The 20,748-nt window shown below is 36.9% G+C and overlaps 1 protein-coding gene across 1 annotated transcript; it reads right to left on the reverse strand.

The window, feature by feature from the left end:
* Positions 1–2,773: 2,773 nt before the first annotated feature.
* LOC121420326 (peroxisomal biogenesis factor 19-like) lies at positions 2,774–19,660 on the reverse strand. Its single transcript, XM_041614913.1, has 8 exons — positions 19,482–19,660; positions 13,088–13,254; positions 12,085–12,331; positions 11,357–11,460; positions 10,105–10,260; positions 8,310–8,486; positions 4,527–4,571; positions 2,774–3,820 (listed from the first exon to the last, which is right to left on the reverse strand). The coding sequence occupies exons 1-8, from the start codon at positions 19,615–19,617 to the stop codon at positions 3,740–3,742; spliced, it is 1,113 nt and encodes a 370-aa protein (XP_041470847.1). The 5' UTR covers positions 19,618–19,660; the 3' UTR covers positions 2,774–3,739.
* Between the last annotated feature and the right edge of the window lie 1,088 nt (positions 19,661–20,748).

The following is a 20,748-nucleotide window of genomic DNA, read 5'->3' on the forward strand; positions in this document are numbered from 1 at the left end:
CACACAACAAAAAAGGCGGTCTATAAAGTTTGTCATAGTTTCCTGTCCTAGATGTGTAGCGTTGGCTTTCAGAAAAGAGCGTAAAACTGCCATTCTGGTTCTGTGCTATTTGGCAAAGGTTTGTAATCCTTCGTCTAGTGACAATAAATTGACCCTCAAAGGACTAGGATATTTGAGATCAAGGAGGGGGGTCCCATCCTATTATGATTTTTTCTCTGAATGCCCTGATTTCAGTGAACAAAAATATAAACCCTCATCCTACAAAGAAGTCTGTAAAGAAAAGAAATTGAAGTTTGTTTCTGCTTCCATCAGAAAAGGTTTGGGAGGTCTGTTAAGTCTGTTTCTACTCGATAGATAAGAACCTAATAAATATATAGTGTCCTTTTTCTTCTCTTTTTTTCTTCACTTTTTTTTCTTCTTCACTCTTCTTTTTCTCTTTTCTTCTACGTTTTATCTTCACTTTTCTTCTTCGCTTCTCTTCTCTTTTCTTCTTCCCTTATCTTTTCTTCTTCTGCAGTTTCATAAAACGTTGACATAAGACAAAAGTATACATCACTGACTTTGTAATTTCAATAAAATAAATTTATTCCATTATACAAATGTATACATTACAATATATAATCAGAACCATAATTTAGTGATATGAAAACAACTGAAAGAAAGGAGATGGAAAAAAAAATCACCAGTTGGAGAATAAAAAGTGAAAGTAATAGAAATGCCACCTCAGAACAAGATAATTTAAGCAAATAAAATAATTTGATGGGCCTGCAAGAGAGGAAAATCTATCGAAGTACCTCTGCATGAACTTCACCATTCCGGTAATTTCGCCATCTATACTTTTTTTAAGTGGAGTGCTGAAATTACTCAAATATCATTTCTGTACCAGTGTCATCACAAGGAATTTTTAAGCAGTGGTCAGAAAACCTCAAGGCATCTTGCCAAGTTGGTTCAGGAGAATGTTTCATGAAAGGACTTGTCCAACAGTTACCATAGGATTTGCCCTCCTCAGCCAATCAAAATTATGGAAAATAATCAGAACCAACAACTTGTCAGACAAAAATGCTGGGCAAGTAGGTGAGATTGCTTTTGAGTAGTGGACAGTTCAACAGCATGCTCTTTCTCATTTTCTCAATCTCTTTCTCCATCTTCCGGCACTCTACCTCTCTCTCTCTTTCTGTCCCTTTCTCAAAATATCAATATTTCAAAATCAAATCTACTTTGTGCGATATACATTTCCAATCATTTTTCCCACCAAACTTCCGTTCCATCATTCACAACTTCCCTTTCTATATCATCTTTTTCAATGTACAAGAATCTCTTTCACCCTCCATACAATTAATAGGGTCTGTTCATTCATAGTGTGTCAATCAATGTGCCATTTACCCAGAGGTATGGTGTCACATGAATGCCAGCAATTATGCCCTATCTTGAAAAAAGACAGCCTTTTTATGTGTTTTGGGGGTCGCGCATGGTATCCACTTGTCAATGTAAGTGCCCCCCCCCCGGGCGCATTTCTGAACGTTGGCATTCTCGAAACATTCGATAAATATATATTCATTGATTAAAAAGGGGAGGGGTGATTCTGATTTCAGAAAGGATGGGCGGGGCACGGGCGTAATGAGCCAAAATGTTGGAGTGGGAAATATATGGCGTATCGGGAAAAATTTTCGACATTTTTATTACCAAAATCCAATTTTGTGATAGATTTAGACATAATATAATGCACAGATTACCATTTCGAGTGTAGTATGTGATCCCGCTCTTGAATAAAATTTGTTTTTGATGATTATTATACAAATAATGAATGTTTATGAGTGCAATGGACAGTATTCTGTCCATTGCACAAATGAAAAAATAATTCATTATTTGGTTTATATGACACCTAAAAATTGATTTTTTTCATATGAATTAAATTTATGAATTTTGATGCAAAACATGCTCATGCAGTGCGAGTTCGGTCTATTGATTGTTACGTCATTACAACATGCGCAATGCTGGTGCATGAGCTGCCGTCTCGGTGTGCGCGTGCAATGGACAAAATCATATGGATCCAAAATTGCACGATGAATGGATCCAAAATTGCACGGTCGATGACATCATTGCAAAATGGGCTGAATGAACGATCTCAAACAACCAATCAAATCACAAGGATCTATCTAGGTGTCATATAAAAGCTAATCATTGCACATACTGAATAGCTACATAATAAAAACAGCATCTTGAAATTCAAATTTAGCTACTATAAGACATTTTGACTGATATTAAAACAATTTTCTTTTTCAAGGAATCAATTACTGCCAATCTAACGGAAAAAGTCTGATTTAATCTAGAGCTGGTAAAAAATTGAAGAAAGCTGTGTTCCTCACTTGAAGCATTTTGCCATTTGCATGCACTGTAATTAGCTAAACAGTAATCCCAATCTTCAAAGGATCAATTTTGTAAATAATCTTCCAGAATTCCAGACCCTTGTTTCACAAATTTTCATGAAATTTGAAAAGCTTTTCAAATTTCATGAAAATTTCAAATTATACTTATTGAAAAGCTTATAAGCTACCAAGAAGCCACAGCCTCGTCGGCTAAAATCAAATCTGTCATAAATTATCAACATCTGTGACTGGTAACAAGTTGAGCAAAGGTGTAATATATGAATGACTAAAATAAAAAATTGAAAGCAGTATTTTTACATCTTACATATATATTAGTCCATACGATCTCACAAGATTGAAATACGATACTCCATAAGACAATAATGAAGTGCCCATTTTGCTGCAAGTTATTACTTGCATTTACAGCTAACTCCAGTCAAGTCAAACCATTTGGCACCGTACAGAAATAAGTCTAACTTGGAGGAAAATTTGACTGAGGAACCGGGATGTAGTCGAGGCCGGAACTTCAGAGTCACGCTGGAAAAAATCCTTCAATACAATCAGAACATGTGACTCGGGAAGAGGCCGGCAAAAAGTGGCCTTGAGACCGGCGTGGACTGCATCCCTGCTTAGAAGAGGTGAACAATTTATCTATTACTTAATCAGGCTGGTGTTTCAGAAAGATTTAAGTGTAACTTAACATCGATTCGACTCTCCGTTGCATGTGATATATAAGCCCTCACGGCATTGGTCAAATGATGCTCAGAGTATGTGCGCTATAAACCATGTATTTATCAATGAGATTGAGTGTTATATGTACGCATTGGCACTCAACCATGACATAAAGTCACATTTAACTCTTTGCGAGACATAATGAAAGGACTTGTTATCCAACAAAGTCTGTTTATGCCGACAGTTACCATAGTAACGGTGCTTCTCATCCAATCAAAACCAAGAAAGAAGTTGAAGAAACGCTCCTCTGAGTCGGTTCTGAATAATTGCTTTGACTTCCAACACTATTTGACTACAGGATGGTTAATTGTGCAGACTTGACTGCATTAGGGGCAGTGGAAAATTGGGGGTCAACTTTTAGTTTAGCCCACTGCCCCTGTGTATATTGATAAGCTGTGGCATTCTGGGTACCCATGAATGATGCTATGCTTGATAAAGAATGGTTCACAAATCACAGTTCAAATTACTGGTCCCCATCCTTAGACGCCATAATCATCATGGAACAGAGCTGTATCAATATTCTTCAGTCGATTTCAAGTGTTCAAATGATTGTTGACCATCCTCAGATGCTAAAATCATCATTAAAAGGAACTGCATCACTATTATCCAGTCAATTTTCAAGTGTTCAATTGGATGATTGATTACATAATACTGCACTGATCCCCCTGGGGCAATCCTGGTATCCGGGGTAAACCATTCTCATCAAAGGGCATACCAACGTTCTGTAGTGAGGGATGGAGGTGGGAAGAAATATAAAGACAAGAGCAGATTGTTATTGATTTACTGAAGATTAAAATAGTAATTGAAATAATCTTAAATCTTGATTCAAAACTTGACAAAATATTAGGGTTTTTTTTCAGGTGTAGTGATTGAGAACCAAACAATCAGAAAATAGTAAAGAGTGTTAGGGGTATCACAGAGCACAAATACGAGGAAATTTCTATAAGTAGCAATAGTTTGATCTAATATTAACATCCAATAAAAAACAAAATAACATTTGATCAATGGCATTGTGTTCTAGTGGTTACAACTGTCGTCTTTCAATCAGAGGGACGCAGGATTGATTCACAGCCATGGCGTGTTTTCCTTCAGCAAGAAATTTACCCACATTGTGCTGCAGTCAACACAGGTGATGTGAATAGGTACCCAGCAGGATTAATTCCTTGAATGCATCGAACGCTGGAAGGCAGCTTGGGCTAAAGCTGGGGTAATAATAACAACTACAACAAAGTGCCTCAGATTAGATTATTTCTATATAGATGGCTCTATATAAATGCCTATTATCATTATTATGGCAGATCAAAGGGGGAGGGAGTCAGGGAAATAATTTGGTGAACTTTGAACCATTTTTTTTTTTGGGGGGGGGGGCTTGTCCAAAGAAAACTGTAAAAATATATTGGCCCCTTTCACAAAGAAATAATTATTTACCATATCTCCAACAATCTCGGCAGGTGGCTGTCCTAGGCTTTCCATCTGTCGATTAAAAAATAAATGATAGAATTCTTTAGAAAAAATCAAATCAAAGAGCAAGTTTGAAGTAAATAAATTTTTTTTACAACAGTGACCACCATCACCACTATCACAACAATCCTATTACTGCCATTGAGTTGACAACATTATCATCATTACCTTCATGATCACCCCCATAATCATTACTTACTTGGTACTTGGTAGGAATCCTCCAAAAGACGCCATAAAGGTGTTTAAACTGGAGGTGTGTCGCGTACGGTCACCAGCTTAAGGTTCCGATTTTATGGTTTTTTTGAGTGCTGACTTAAAAGTTGCTAAGGATGGTTGGGATATAACTGAGGAGGGGAGATGGTTCCAGTCTTTGACAGTCCTCGGAAAAAATGAATTTGCATGTGTGTCTGTTCTGACATGTTTAATGTAGAATTGTTGATCATGACCCCGTCTTGCTCGATTTTCCTTCAGAGAGATGTATTCCTTGTAGTTGACATCCATTAAACCGTGGATCATCTTGAATAAACTGGTGATTCGGGAACCCTGTCTTTCCTCTTGGAGGGGGATCCAACCCAAGGAGTCCTTCAGAGCAGTAACACTAGAGTCTTGCCCATAAGTGTTGGTGGTGAACCTAGCTGCTGCATTCTGGACCCTTTCGAGATCTTTTATGTTTGTAGTTGTGTAGGGATCCCAAGCTGAAGACGCATAGTTAAGATGAGGCTTAACCAGCATAGTATACAGCTTCTCCTTCGTCTTAGATGAGGATTGGTAAAAGTTCCTTTTCAAGAAATTAAGAACTTTCATTGCCTTTTTTCTTGAATTCTATACCTGTTTATTCCATCTCATGTCGTTCTGCAGGATGATACCCAAATATTTGCTGTGGGAGGTCTCCTCAAGGTCAGTTCCCATCATCTGGTAGGATGCTTTGACCGGATTTCTGGCTCTTGTAATCCGCATTGTTGTGCATTTACTAGGGTTAAATGCCATTCCCCAGGTCTTAGCCCAGTCGACCAGAGTGTTGAGGTCTGTTTGTAACTGATCCACATCTTTAGATGATCTAATGGTATTGTAGACTAAGCAATCGTCCGCGAAGAGTCTGGTGGTACTCTTCACTCCATTCCCAATATCATTTATGTGGAGAAGAAACAAATGGGGCCCGAGTACTGTGCCTTGCGGAGTTCCACTGAGTACAGGGACCCAGTTTGAGCATTGCAAAAATATAATAACAATATAATAATACACTGCTTTCATTACGATATAACATTCCTATGGACTTGAGTATCATACCCAAGCTTTACCCCCACACCCTTTTAAAGCGTGGAAGCATTCAAGGAACAAATCCCCAATATACCTCACCTGGGTTGAGTGCGGCACAGCATGGATGAATTCCTTGCTGAAGGAAATTAACATGGCTGGGATTCAAACCCACAGCTCTCTGGTTGAAAGGTTAGAGTCAAAACAACTAGATCACAACCATGAGTGCTGTGGCCTGTAGCCCAGTGGATTAGTCTCCAGACTGTGAAAAAGAGGGCCGTGGGTTGGAATCCCATCCATGGCGTAATTTTTCCCACAGAAATTAATCAACATAATGCTGCACTCAACCCAGGTGAGGGGAACGTTTTCCTCGAAGGATTAATTTCTTGAATGCACAGTGCTAGAAACAACAGCTATAGCTAAATCTGGGATAATACTATTGTTTTCTTATTATTTAATTATTTTATATACATACCAGGAAAGCAGATAGGATTACCATTAATTAGAATGTTAGAAAAAAGAGCACTATTGAAAGATGCCCTGCACAGCGGTGTAAGTGCCGTGGCAAGGGATCAAAACCTGTTTTTTTTTCATGAGTCTAGTCAGGCATATAATTCCGCTTACATTAACTCGCTGGTCCGGACCAGACCCAGGCTAAGCCATAAAATTTTCAGTTTATGAATGGCGCCAGGTCTGCACCAGGCGCAGACCAAAGACTTAATGAATGACAGCAGCACCAGCAGAGATGCCAAGTTCAAAAAAATGTTATGCGTGAGATTTTCATGACTCGGCGTCTCTGCGCGCGGCCAGTACTTACACTCGTACGTTGCCAAAGATATGGGCTTCATCATGATATCGATCCATAATACAAAACCATGCGATGCACGCACGCGATTCATCGTATCACGTGCTAGCTGTGCGCTGACGGCACTCTCGATTCGTCGTATAATCTAGCGAATAATGCTACTTTTTCTCTATTTTTTTTTGTTGGGTCCCGATGCGTGAGAAATACGGGTGCCATGCGTGAGATCGTGAGACGGACCCTGAATGCGTGAGACTTGGTAGCTCTGCACCAGGCTCCAGCCAAAATTCCTCCACACGGACAAAGGTAACAGTAAATTGCCAATTTGACTACTGCCAACTCGTCCACTCACCACATAGTCTTCTTTCATTTAGTCTTATGTCATTCCATCAATCAACATTTCGTTTAAAACCATTTGGTCCAATAACCATTTGGTCCAATCACCATTTCGTCTATGACCATTTTGTCATAACCAGTTGGTCTAATAGCCTTTTCATTTTCATTCATTTTTCACAATTAGCACTTTAGTCCAATAAGCCAGTACGTAGTTCCTTTCTGCGCATGATCGGAAGAAGGTCATTTGTACTACAGTGACATGGTGCTTTTAAATCTAATGAGATAAGCACCAACTTTGATGTCTTGATTATATATATATTCTTTTGAATTGTCGTTTTCATTTATATCCCCAAAACCAACAATGCTTCCACGAACGACTGGTATTTCACAGTTTGCAAAGTACATTGTGCAACATGCTAAGATATGCAAAGTAGGAATGCAACAAATGCCTTCATTAAGTGTTCATTTGTGTGCTATTCTAGTCACCTGGTCTATTCAATTTCTTCATCCTGCTATGTAAGGCAAGCTTACGTAATATCTTGCTTTGAAATTTGCCTATCATGATGAATTGTCCATGAAGTAACTACGAACTCGTCTATTAGACCAAATGGTATACAGACTAAATGGGCATTGGACCAACTGGTTATTTGATGGAATGGCAATAGACTAAATGAGAGTAGACCGTGTGGTGATTGGACGAACTGATGGTAGAGGAAATGATAGTAGACGAGTTGGCAATTGGACGAATTGGTTTTAGACGAATTAGCAATAAACAAAGGTAACAATACAGAGCACTTCCGCTCTGTACATGGTATGTTCAGTTACTATGACAGTTATCCCTTGGGCTGTACCCAATTATTTGAATGGGTGATCGTATAAGTAGCGCGGTTGTGCTATAGTTACTGAACGCTTGTGGTGCGGACCATTTTATTGCGGGCCTGGTGCAGGCCAAAAAAATCATGAGTTACTGAAAGCAGAATACCATCACTGGGCCAAGGCAATTCCAATGGTACGCCTGGGAATAGATCATGTCTAGATAGATGGCGCTAAATAAATGCCCATTACATCATCATGGCATACACAGACATTCTAATAGTTATGACTCATCTTTCAATATAAAAAAGATGTGAGTGTGATTCCTAACCATGAAATGTTTTCCCTCAGCAAGAAATTTACCTACATTATGCTGCACGCAACCAAGGCGAGGTGAAGGGGAACTTGGTAGGAAGAAATTCCTTGAATGCTTCAGTACCTACATGGCGGCATGGCTAAGGCCGGGGTAAAAAAGCAGCACTTCGCACCCTCGGGCAAAAATCGGTTAATAAATCCAGCTATGATTATCATTATTATTATCTTACCTTTTGAATAAGGTCCATTATCCTGGCCATCCTCTCCTGTTTGACTGAACTGCTGTCCGAGTCTTGTTCTGCTTCGTACTCCACACAAAGCTGTGACATTAATCTGTGTTGCTCACTGTATCTCTGGTGATCTTCACTATTCAGCGTCGGTTCCTTTTCATCTAACCATCCTTGGTACTGATCAGATACAAAGAAATATAACAATGTGTGACACTGACTCTAGACACTAGTACTGTGTTCACACACATATGGACAGTGACTTTCCTTTTAAAAAAATATGCTTTCTATTTCTGAAAACCTTTAATTCACTTTCAAACTTGATCTTGAATGGAAATTCTGTTTTGTTACAGAAAAACAATGAATTTTCTTTTTGCAAAGGTAGTCAATGAATTTTCACATGAAATATTAAGTTAACCAAAATAGATTTTCGCTTTTGATTTACGGATAAAAAAACCCAGGCTATTATGCCTTAAGCCACATAATATCAAACTTAGCGATTGACTGTGAGGCTGATTTTATGATTCATTGCACTGATAATTGTATATGATCAATACTAACAATCAGCACCACAATATATCCCTAAGCTTTATGTTACAGATCTCAGTTATCAATTACCCAAGACTAGACTCCACCTCTTGTCCACCTCCCCCCCCCATCTTTCACTTAAAAGTCAAGTCCACCTCAGAGAAATGTTGAATTGAATAAGTAGAGAAAAATCAAATGTTGAATTGAATAAATAGAGAAAAATCAAACAAGTATAACGCTGAAAATTTCATCAAAATCGGATGTAAAATAAGAAAGTTATGGAATTTTAAAGTTTTGCTTATTTTTCACAAAACTGTGATATGCACAATTAGGTGAGTCAATCGATGATGTCCATCACTCACTATTTATTTTATTTTTTATTGTTTGAATTATACAATGTTTGATTTTTACAGATTTGACAATAAGGACCAACTTGACTGAACCATATAGTATAAAACAATGCTATCTACACATGTTCAGGGAGGAATTAATCATTGTTTCACTTGACAATGAGGAGAAAAATAGAACATTTAATATAATAAAATACAAAAGAAATAGTGAGTGGGTGACATCATCACTCTCCTCATTTTATACCGACCAGGATGTGCATATAACTGTTTTGTGAAATGAAGCAAAACTTTAAAATGTCATAACTTTCTTATTTTACATCCGATTTTGATGAAATTTTCAGTGTTATGCTTTTTGGATTTTTCTCTTTTTATTCAAATCAACTTTTTGTTGGGGTGGACTTGTACTTTAATTCTCTTCTTCTTCTCCTTCATCCCTGTCCCCTCTTCCACCTCCTCCTTCTCGTTCTTATCATTCACATTTTGCCTTTCATCCCACGCCATTTCTTCTTCATCTCCTCATCATCTATCCTCTCCTTCATCTATCAGTACTAATATCATTTTTATTACCATTTCTATTATGATAATGTATCACCGTCACTCTTCTTGCTATGGTCATTAATTACAGGTCTAGTAACATCAATTTTTGCAATTAAATGTTAAATGTCAATGGCCAATCAAGATCATCGTAACAAATGAACTTTGTACAAAACACTGACCAGGAACCAATCAGAATGCCTCTTACTCTTAATTATTCCTGAATCTATTACTATTGTATTTGTTCCTTTTCTCTTTCGTTCTTCTTTCACTGCGCCTTGGGCACCCTGCCGAGTGGATTTGGCGCATTACATATCACATATATTATTATCATTTCATATATGTTATTAACCACAAATCTGATTATAGAATTCTAATGAGCTTACCTTATCTACTACCTCTTTTAATGATGGATAGAGAATATCTTTAGAGAGAAGACTCTGCATCATAGTCTGAACCATTGGTAGAAGTTCAGCATTGCCTCCTTCTAGGTTCATACCTCCAAACGATCGTAATAATTCTTCATCAGGTACTTGACCATCCTAAAACGAAATGCAAAAAATGAGAAGATTTCACCCTTACACAGCACTTATCATAATTGGAACAACACCTATAAGCACTTAGAGGTCAATTCCACTCCATAAAAAATGTTGACTTGAAATATTAGAGAAAATTTAAACTAGCATAACGCTGAAAATTTCATCAAAATCGGATGTAAAATAAGAAATGTATGGCATTTCAAAGTTTTGCTTATATTTCACAAAACAGTATTATGCACAATTCAGGGACATGCCAATGAGACAGTGGACGATGTCCTCCACTCACTATTTCTATTGATTTTTTATTGTTTGAATTATAAAATATTTCTTTTATTACATATTTGACAATTAGGACCAACTTGACTGAACCATATACCATTAAACAATACTAATTTCACATGTTCAGGGAGGAATTATCGTTGTTCACTTGTCAATGATGAGAAAATTAAAATGTTTCATATAACAAAGTACAAAAGAAATATCATCAATCTCCCCCTTTGCATACTGACAGGATGTGCATATAACTGTTTTGTGAAATTTAGCAGAATTTTGAAATGTCATAACTTTCTTATTTTACATCCAATTTTGATGAAATTTTCAGCGTTATGCTGGTTGGATATTTCTATTTTTATTCAAATCCCTATAAAAGTATTCATACAGCAACATCTTAAGGGACCAAATCCCAATCCCAACAAACTTGGTTGTGGATATTTGTCATCATGCTTCGCATAGATTTTGGATAAGAACTCTAAAAATTCAAAATATTGTTTTTGTGCAGTCACTAGTTCGGTAGCGCACTCTATTACCCATTCATCTAATTCTGGAATGCCTGTATAAATTATATTCAAAACTTTCACTCTCAAACCTTCAAAAGATCTTCATTAGATAGCTGTCCATCCTGAAATAAAACAATGAAACTTTGCTTGTACATCATGCTTTTTGCACATTGGCACAGTAGGGTACTGGTATTAGGACTTTACAGATATATACCATTGTCATTGAATGCTGGCATGCCTAATAGTGTACATACAAAATCTTCACTCTCAGGATTATAAACTAATCTCAAAATATTGAATGTGGTGCATAGTATGAAACATACCTGTAGGTCCTTTGCATTCTGTGCTAATCTGTTGAGAGTATCTGCAAGAGTTGATGTCACATCTTCTGGGTTTTGAGTTGTGTTGGATTCACTTGTGTTACCAGCTACAAGAAAATGATTTTTTAATAATATGAGTATAGCAAATTTTCAATTGTTGCTAGCCTGGGATATATTACACTAAATTCACAAGGAATTAACAGATTTTTTACAGCAGATGGTGCATAATAGAGATTTTCTTGTAATTCATTATTATGGTAGGTTTGAATCCGTCAATGTTTTAGCACAAAATATTTCAGCCCCATCATCATCATCAATACAACAGAAGCATCATCATCACCCCGATTATCATCATCAGATCACCATTCACATCATCTTTCCATCATCATCATCATCATCATCAAATCAAGAGCAGCATCATCATCAGCATCACATCATCATCCCCATCATCATCTAGATCATCATTCTGATTATCATTCCATCATCATCATCAACATCATCTTCACCATCCATATCCCCACTACCATTAGAATCAATAACAGCACCACCATCATTATCATCACCACCATATTCATATTTAGTATTGCCACTATCATTGTCATCCCAATCATCACTAAGATCATTATCCCCAACGTTATTACTTCCACAATCATCATCATCATCATCCCCATTATTATATCATAAACTATATTTTTGTTTATCCTATAAATCTTCCAGAAAGCAATGCTCACCAGCGGGTGCAGGAGTCCCTGATGGAGCCCCTGCAGGGTTAGGCATGGCACCAGCTCCTGCAGCCATCGTCTCAAACATCTTCTGCATCTCCGAAGCCATCTGAGGATCGCCTCCGAATCCCTGACCAAGCTCCGCCATCAGCCCCGAGAGGACGTTCTCAAACTCTGCAGCAGATTGCTGACCTGCTGGACTGTCGTTGAAGAGCGCTTCAAAGAGCGCATCTTGGCTTGGTGGAAGTTGGGGTCCCTAGGAAGATAATGAATGAAGAGAAAGAAAAACACTGACCAAAATCCAACTTCCAGACTTGAGATGTTTTTACATAATTCGGCAAAAGAACTTGCTGGTCATTGCTGGACAATTACACTGCAATCTATCTATCTGGTTCTATAACATTCGCTCCAGTGATAATTGCTACGCTGTAAATTCCACATAGTAATAGAATAACTAACTTCAGCTCTGGATTTAACACTATACTCTATTACAATTATCTATCTATCTAGTATCTATCTATCTAGTATCTATCTATCTATCTTTCTATTTGTCTGTCTGTCTATCTGTCTATTTACATGTATCTATCTATCTATCCATCTATCCATCCATCCATCCATCCATCCATCCATCTATCTATCCATCTACATGTACCTACCTACCTACATATCAACCTATTGATTCATGTATCTACCTATCTCCCTCCCCTATTCATCTCCTCTAGTCCAGTTAGCTTTTTTCCCTGCAAATGACCAGGGTGCCGTTTCATAAAGCTGTTCTTAAGTTAAGAACGACTTTAAGAACAACTGGTGACCCTTTCTAACGCGTTAAACCATCGCCAATGCAATATACAACTTACCGCAAGAAGGGATCACCAGTCGTTCTTAAAGTCGCTCTTAACTTACGAACAGCTTTATGAAACACCCACCTGATATATATATATATTAACAAATTTGGGGAAATGCTACTATTAGTGCTATTAGAGAAGTAGAGATAACAAGGAATTATTCTCACCTCTTTTGTCTGTTTCTCTTCCTTCTTTGCTCCATCACTTTCCGTCTTCTTTTCAACGTCCTGTTCTTTGGATGTAGTTAGAATATTAAGCCCTGGACTTGATTTACCAACATCTGGTTCTTCTAAGGATGCTGGTTGCAAAGGCTTGTCAAAATCACCCAAGGCACCTAAAAGTTCAACAAAGTTTATAACGATTAAGTAGGTCCCCAGCTCCAGGCCATGCAAAATTACTCCGCATTTTTATGCACATAATTCTGTGAGGATATGATTCTGTGATTAGTTATTCAAATGTGCATCTAGGAACTTATTTAATCCCCAGGAATGTACATTCATTTTGCAAGGTTATTAACTAATTGTTAAAGGTCAAGTCCACCTCAGAAAAAATGTTGATTTGAACCAATAGAGAAAAATCAGACAAGCACAATGCTGAAGATTTCATCAAAATCGGATGTAAAATAAGAAAGTTATGACATTTCAAATTTTCGCTTATTTTTAACAAAATAGTTATATGAACGAGCCAGTTACATCCAAATGAGAGAGTTGATGATGTCACTCACTCACTATTTCTTGTTTTTTATTGTTTGAATTATACAATATTTCAATTTTTACGAATTTGACGATTAGGACCTCCTTGCCTGAAGCACAAAATGTTAAAATAATGGAATTCCACGTGTTCAGGGAGGAATGAAACTTCATTTCACATGACAATGACCAGAAAATCAAAATATTTCATATTTCAAACAATAAAAAACAAAAGAAAAAGTGAGTGAATGACATCATCAAATCTCTCATTTGGATGTACCTGGCTCGTTCATACAACTGTTTTTGTGAAATGAAGCAAAATTTTGAATTGTCATAACTTTCTTATTTTACATCCGATTTTGATGAAATTTTCAGTGTTATGCTTGTTGAATTTTTCTCGTTTTATTCAAATCAAGTTTTTGTTGGGGTGGACTTGTCCTTTAAGTAGTAAGGCATAACACACCTTTAAATAGATTTTTTAAAAAGATGATTTATAACAATACCTTGGTCTGGGGAATCATTCCCACTCTCGGGATGCACGGTTGCTCATCACCATTGGAACTGAAGCAATCAACCAACTACAATGTCGATAGGTACCAGACTGGTGGCCTTTTCCCAGTTGTATCGCTTTTAGTTTTCTAATCTTTAAGTTAAAGATTAACTTGATGATTTTTCCCTGAACAATGTTGTTACTACATGGGGGAGATCAAATGGGTGGTACAAGGACCCCAACCCCAAAACACTTTCTTTCTTGAGGGGGGGGCTTTTGCAGTAGCATCATTCTGGAAATATTCAAAAAGTGATACAGAGAACAAATAAAAACAATTTTTATAATAAAATCCCAGTGCCCAGGTCCAGGATTCAGAAATAGGCCTAGAACACTCCTAGTACCAATGAGGTCCAAACATTACATGTATATGGACCTCATAGGCGACATCAGTGCTAAAATTGGGTTAGAGATTTATGTGGATCTAAATTTATTGTAATTTCAACAAAAGTACTAGCTAAATTTGAGGCTTTTGTTGAAATTTTGCTTTAATGATACATTAATGCTTCAGTAAGTAACAAAAAATTGAAAGAAATGAAGGGGAACTTACATTTTGACGACTTTTTCCTGATTTTCTTGGCAGTTGTCCTTCACTTCTGACTCTCGATCGGACCTGATATGCAGATCACGTATACGCGTTCTCGTCAGGTGATCGGTCGGTTATTCTTTTCGCCAGATGTTGATAATTATATATTTCATAACGCAGCGTTCATCGCAAATTTAGCTGAAAGAGATTGAAGTTGAACAGCGCAAGCTTTAATTTATTCAGAAATAACGTTTGATTGCACAAGTTTCGCCTCGGACATTTAGGATCATTTGGTCCCATATTGGCGTAACTACGGGGGGGGTGTCCCTACCACCGTCCACACCGGGCGTCCACAAGCCAGCAATTATCTTTTTTCTCTTTTTTTAACCAAAATGCTTCCCCCCAGAAAAAAAGAACCAGGGTTAAAGAGAAAGACAATTATGATAGAGGAACACAAAATACTTTATTTTTTCAGCTTTTAATGCATCGACTTATAATCAAATATTAAATGGGGCTTAGAACATTTTTTTAAAAAGTCAATTAATAAAAATATTCCGCTCTTCGGGATTTGAGCTTTCATGAAATATCCGATCTTTTTCATGATTACCGAAAATACTTCAAATGTCAAAAAAAAAATTATCGGTGTAGTAGCTGATACCTTGCGCCCGCCTTAATTATTTTAATGTTGAGATACTTTGCTTTAATTTAATGAATTCCTAAAAGCATTAATTCTCAGATCATTTGTCGCAATCGAATGATTCGATTGGTAAGCTAGTTGTATAATTATTATGATTCATGAATTGTTTAAAATGTGTCTCTCTATCAGTTTTGAATATTTAAAAAAATGTCAGCTCGTGCTTTTTGCTCGCAATATTTTGATTAGTAAGAAATTCTTGTGTATGCGAGTTTGATACATAAATAACTAGAGAGAGAGGGGGGGGGGGTGTCCCTCAGCTACTTGTCCTTGCTTATTCCAATTTTTTTTATTATGCTCGTGTTGTGAGTATTTCAAAGTCTTTTCTTTTTCTCACCCTTTTTATTGTCTCGGAGCTTCCCTCTATTTCTTTGCTACGATGTATAGCCCATCTTACTTGTTTCATTTTTTTATGTTCTCATTTCATTGAAAACATAATTATTAAACTGACGTAGAAGACTTTACAACAAAATTTTGATATTGTTTTTTCTTGTTTGTTTGGCTTTCTTTTTTCTTCTCCTCAGTCCTTTTTCTAATTAGTTTCCCTTTCGTTATTTTATATCATTTCATTTCATGAGGCATCCGCCAACTTATATACAACAACAAACGTTAGAGGCGGATATCCAGTAAGGGGCGTGGTGGTGTGCCCTCTAAAAAGAGGAAAATAGGAAGGAAAAAAAGCAGGATTTATCTTGGTGAAGATGATAGTGGTGGTGATGGTGGCGGTGATGATGATGATGATGATGATAATAATGATGGTGGTAGTGGTGATAAAGATGAGAATGAAGTTGGTGACGATGATATGATGATGATGTAATTTTGTCTTTAAAAAAATAATAGTGCAAAGGCGAAATCATTTAAAGTTTATTATGAAAATAGCAGAAAAAAATAATTTGAAAAATTGTACGTATGCGTATGGAAAATCTATCCCCCACCAAAAAAGAAAAAAAGTGAGATTTTGTTTTGTTATTTGTGACGGCGTAGGCCTATGCGAACAGCTGTGTGATATAATTATGGTAAAAAAAGTAAATGAAATGCCAAGAAATACATGATAATGACTTTTATTGTACATTCAGTATATCAGTAGATAAATTCATACTCGTTCCAAAAAAAGAAGAAAGTGGGTATATTATGGACCATTAAAAATGGGCAGTTGCTCTATATATTATATTACATAGAATATATAGAGCAACTGCTCGTGTGTAGCGGTAAGTTATTCACCTGATCTACATAATTCATGCGGCGCACGGCGCGTGCGCAATGTTTAATAATTATTGTTGTGAATACAATGAATGTCATCAAAAACATAATAACACAGATCAAATAGTGCCAGCTCGACGCGCAAAATGAGAAAAAAATATATATTTTCTGCCCTGATAATTTGATAACCCTAACCTAACCCAATTTCTAAGTATTTTTATCATAAACAGGATAACTATATACAATGATTGAAATTAACTTTATATTCTTTTGCGAACAAAATGAATATGAAAGACAGCTTTTTGATAGAGAACACAGTTTTAGAGCGTTAGAGCGCGATTTATACCTACAACCGCTAACATAGGCGGATCCAGGGGGGCCGAGGGGCCCGGGCCCCCTATTGGCGGAGCAAAAAAAGAAAAAAAAAAGAAAGGAAAAAAGAAAAGGAAGGGAAAAGAGAGGAAAAAAGAAGAAAGGCAAACATAAGAGGAGGAACATGATTAAATGAAATAACATTAGGGGAAGACTCTGAAAATAATTTTTTTTAAAATCTATTTGTTAGGATAAAAAATTTTCGCTCGCGCTTCGCGCCTTATTGTCTTTTAGGGTATTTGCATATCTTGCTCAATATGGAGCTTGAAAAATCAAACTTTGAAGTCATTATACAAAACATATTTCAGCTGGGAAATTGAACTTTCATTATTTTGTTTCATTTACAAATTGATTTTTAAAAAGTGCTCTGTAAAAATGTCTGTGATATCATCTGAACATTATCATTTTCTGCTTGCGCTGCGCGCTCGCAAAATTTGAATTTTCAGGTACGTATTATTTTCCTGTATTCCATAAAGTTCTCAAAAAGTTCCCTATTCAGGTCAGATTGTTAAAACGTATCAGCTAGCGCCGCACGCTATAGCATTTGGATTAGTCGGTTATGTATATCCCAATATTAATTCTAAATCAAACTAATTTGATGACAGTTTATCAAAAACTTCGACTCGCGATTTCTGCTCGCATTGATAGATATATAATGCCTCTTATGCATAATTACAAAGTGCTTTAAATGTCCAGTTTTCAGGCCATAAAATTAACACATTTCGCGCTCCCATGCGAGAGAAATAGGAAGATGGTCATCAATTTCATATGATGACATAATGCCCTCATAGCATGTTCCGGTCCTATGTAAAAACTCAAAGTAATAAAAATAAAATACATCAGCTCTTTTTTAACTGTGATCCATCACAATTCACAATTTTCCCACAAAGTGTTTGCATTACAGAGCTTAAATTCACCCTTTGTTATATCATATATTTTTAGCTCGCGCTTTGCGCTCTCTTTATTGATTTTCATGATAAGAAAGTTACTTAGAATACCCAAATTCTAGGTCGAAATCTAAAACACACGTTAATTCAGATACGCAGATTGTTCTCTAAATCATTATCCAGTTTCAGATCACAATATCAAAAAGTGTCTGCTCGCGGATAAATAACTTATCCTTTTCATGATAAAACATGAATAGTGCGTCCAGAATCTTTCCCCATAATTTTGTTTACCCATCACATTTCTCCTATTTTCTCCTCCCTTTTATTTTCCATTAATTTTTCTTTCGTTCACTTTTTTTCTGTCCTCTTTTCCCATAATTTATTTTACCCATCACATTTCTCCCTATTTACTCTTCCCTTTTATTTTCCATTAATTTTTCTTTCGTTCACTTTTTTTCTGTCGCCTTTCCCCTTCTAAGTTCTATTTTTTTTTCTCGTCTCACCGCTTTTCCTCATCCCCAGCCCTCGATCGACGCCCGTGCAGATTCGCAAACAATATCAAGAGTATATGTCTACTTGCAAGGGCGGAAATCTCTCCCCAAAGGTAGGGGGACCAGGGGCTGGAAAATTTGACAAGCAAAAAACAAACAAAAAAAGAAGGTTTATCACCCTCTAAAGAAGGTCATCTTGACCAAAAGAAATTTGACAAGCAAACAAGCAAAAAAAAGGGGGCATGCCAAAAGTAAGATCGTCTCTTCCAAAATACATTTCAAATTTGAACGACATGACCAAAAATAGTAGGGGGACATTTCATAATGTGCCCCCTACTATTTTGGGTGAGGGGACATGTCCCCCGGCCCTGGGGTTTGCGCCCATGTGGGTGGGGGTGTTGCGCCTCCCTATCGGGATCATATCACAGCGAGTATACACTCTTCCATATTGGAAGAGTGTTTACTCGCTGAGATTTCGATCTCACACATAATTTTATAAAAAAAAATAGAACAGCTACGCCTTGAACACAGGCCAAAATGCCTAACGATTTCTCCGCGGCATTAACAACTCTCGTAAAGGGCGCTCCATTTATAAATAACGTTGCATGAACAGCTCTCTATGGCGACGAAATTTACCGCGGAATTGCAGCCAGCAGCGTGGGAAATTGGCAGAAAATTCAAGAAGAGAACCGGTGAGTACCGATTTAACAGTATTCATGTATTAATTAATATTTATTTAATCATAAGAATAATTTTTTTTTACGGAAAGAAAGCTTAGTTCTAAGCTAGGGCGGCCCAAATGCGCGTGAGTGGAGTCCCAGTTTCTTAACACGGGTAAGTATTGCGGTGTCGCCTAGAGTGGCCTAGAATAGTAGAAACTAGATCTAGACTTACAAAAAATATTTCATACGTATATTTTTATTACAGGTGCAAACAGCACTTGCACCTATCAATTTCCAACCTTTCATTTGAGGAAGACTTCAAATCTTTCAACCACGTCACGAAAACTCGGCAGAATAACAAAAACTTTGACAAATTACTTAGACTTGAACTTTGTGCATACGCAAAAACAAACACATGTGGGACCGTGATTTTCAACGCCCCTTACAACAACGTTGGGTTTTATGGTCATGTGAGAATCGAGAATGCACTTACTGTCCAATAACTCATCGAGATCTACGTCATCTTTACTTTCACTGTCCACCATCTGACTTAATGATTCCTTTGAGGGTTTTTCTTCAGCCGGACTGGTCATCGTTCCTTCCACTTTCTCACTTTCTGCTGCTGCCATTTTTAAGATATGCACGAACGATGAGGGCGGGCTTGCAAAACATTGCCTAGAGTACCTACATAAACTCTAACATTGCCTAGTGTTTGTACAGGAACACTAATATTGCCCAAAAGGCAAAATTCTTCGAAAGTATCACATCGGTGATCTGCGTGGACTGCGATCCCGGAGGGGCGGGGCTTCAAATTTTGCACACAAGTCACAAGGGGTGGATGTTCTCCCCTAAGTGGACCAAAAACCTCACAAAATTTGTCGCACCTGCTGATGTACAATGGCAGTTCATTTCCATAGATTTTTTTTTTTTTTTGGGGGGGGGGTCAATCCGAAGGTGCAGTGGAATTAAGAGGGAGTAGAACTAAGTAGCTCTTTGTTTTAATTTTTTGCATGTATAAACGTTGGTCATGCATGTAGAGTATAGTTTATCATTAAAGGCGATCTAATAAGTTTTGTTGGCACTGGATCTGCTCAGCTGCATATGTTGGCCTATACTATTTTTCTCTCTCCATATTGAATATGGTTTGTCAAATACACCTTGTGTTTTCCTTGCATCGACATGATTTTATATAATTCGCATATATCTTTAATTGATTAGGCCTATGCTTTTTAGGTAACCAAAGTTGATGTCAGTGTCGGGGGGCTTGCTGTGACAGCTCGCTATTTGCACTGCTGCATGTAAAGGGGTTAATTTATTTCATTCGATCCGATATATTGACGTTATTTTTTAAAAGAGAATTCTTATCGTGATGGACATGAAACACTAAAATACATAGATTTCTATAGGCCAACGGTTTAAAAAAAAGTCAGTCTCAATTCTTAAAGGACAACTTCATCCCAAAAAATGTTGATTTGAATCAATAAAGAAAATTCAAACAAGCATAACACTAAAAATTTCATTTAAATCGAATGTAAAATAAGATATGACATTTAACGTTTTGCTTGTTTTTCAGAAAACAGTTATATGCACAAATCTGTGATATGCAAATGAGAGAGTCGATGATGTCCCTCCCTCATTCACTATTTCGTTAATTGTTTAGACATATTGTTGAATTTTCAGTTTTCCAGATTTGACAATAATAAATGGACTGCAGAAAATGTTAAAACGATGGTAATTTGCAAACATAGTCAGGGAGGAAT

Source organism: Lytechinus variegatus, chromosome 8 (genome assembly GCF_018143015.1).
Source record: "Lytechinus variegatus isolate NC3 chromosome 8, Lvar_3.0, whole genome shotgun sequence".
NCBI lineage: Eukaryota > Metazoa > Echinodermata > Echinoidea > Temnopleuroida > Toxopneustidae > Lytechinus > Lytechinus variegatus.

Bases quoted from the DNA above. Each gene is read 5' to 3' on its own strand.
- LOC121420326 (XM_041614913.1), bottom strand. From the start codon at position 19,617: ATGGCAGCAGCAGAAAGTGAGAAAGTGGAAGGAACGATGACCAGTCCG. The intron at 11,461-12,084 runs GTGAGCATTGCT...ATTTTCTTGTAG, and splicing joins AGGGACTCCTGCACCCGCTG to CTGGTAACACAAGTGAATCC. The intron at 10,261-11,356 runs GTATGTTTCATA...ATTTCGTTTTAG, and splicing joins AGAATGCAAAGGACCTACAG to GATGGTCAAGTACCTGATGA.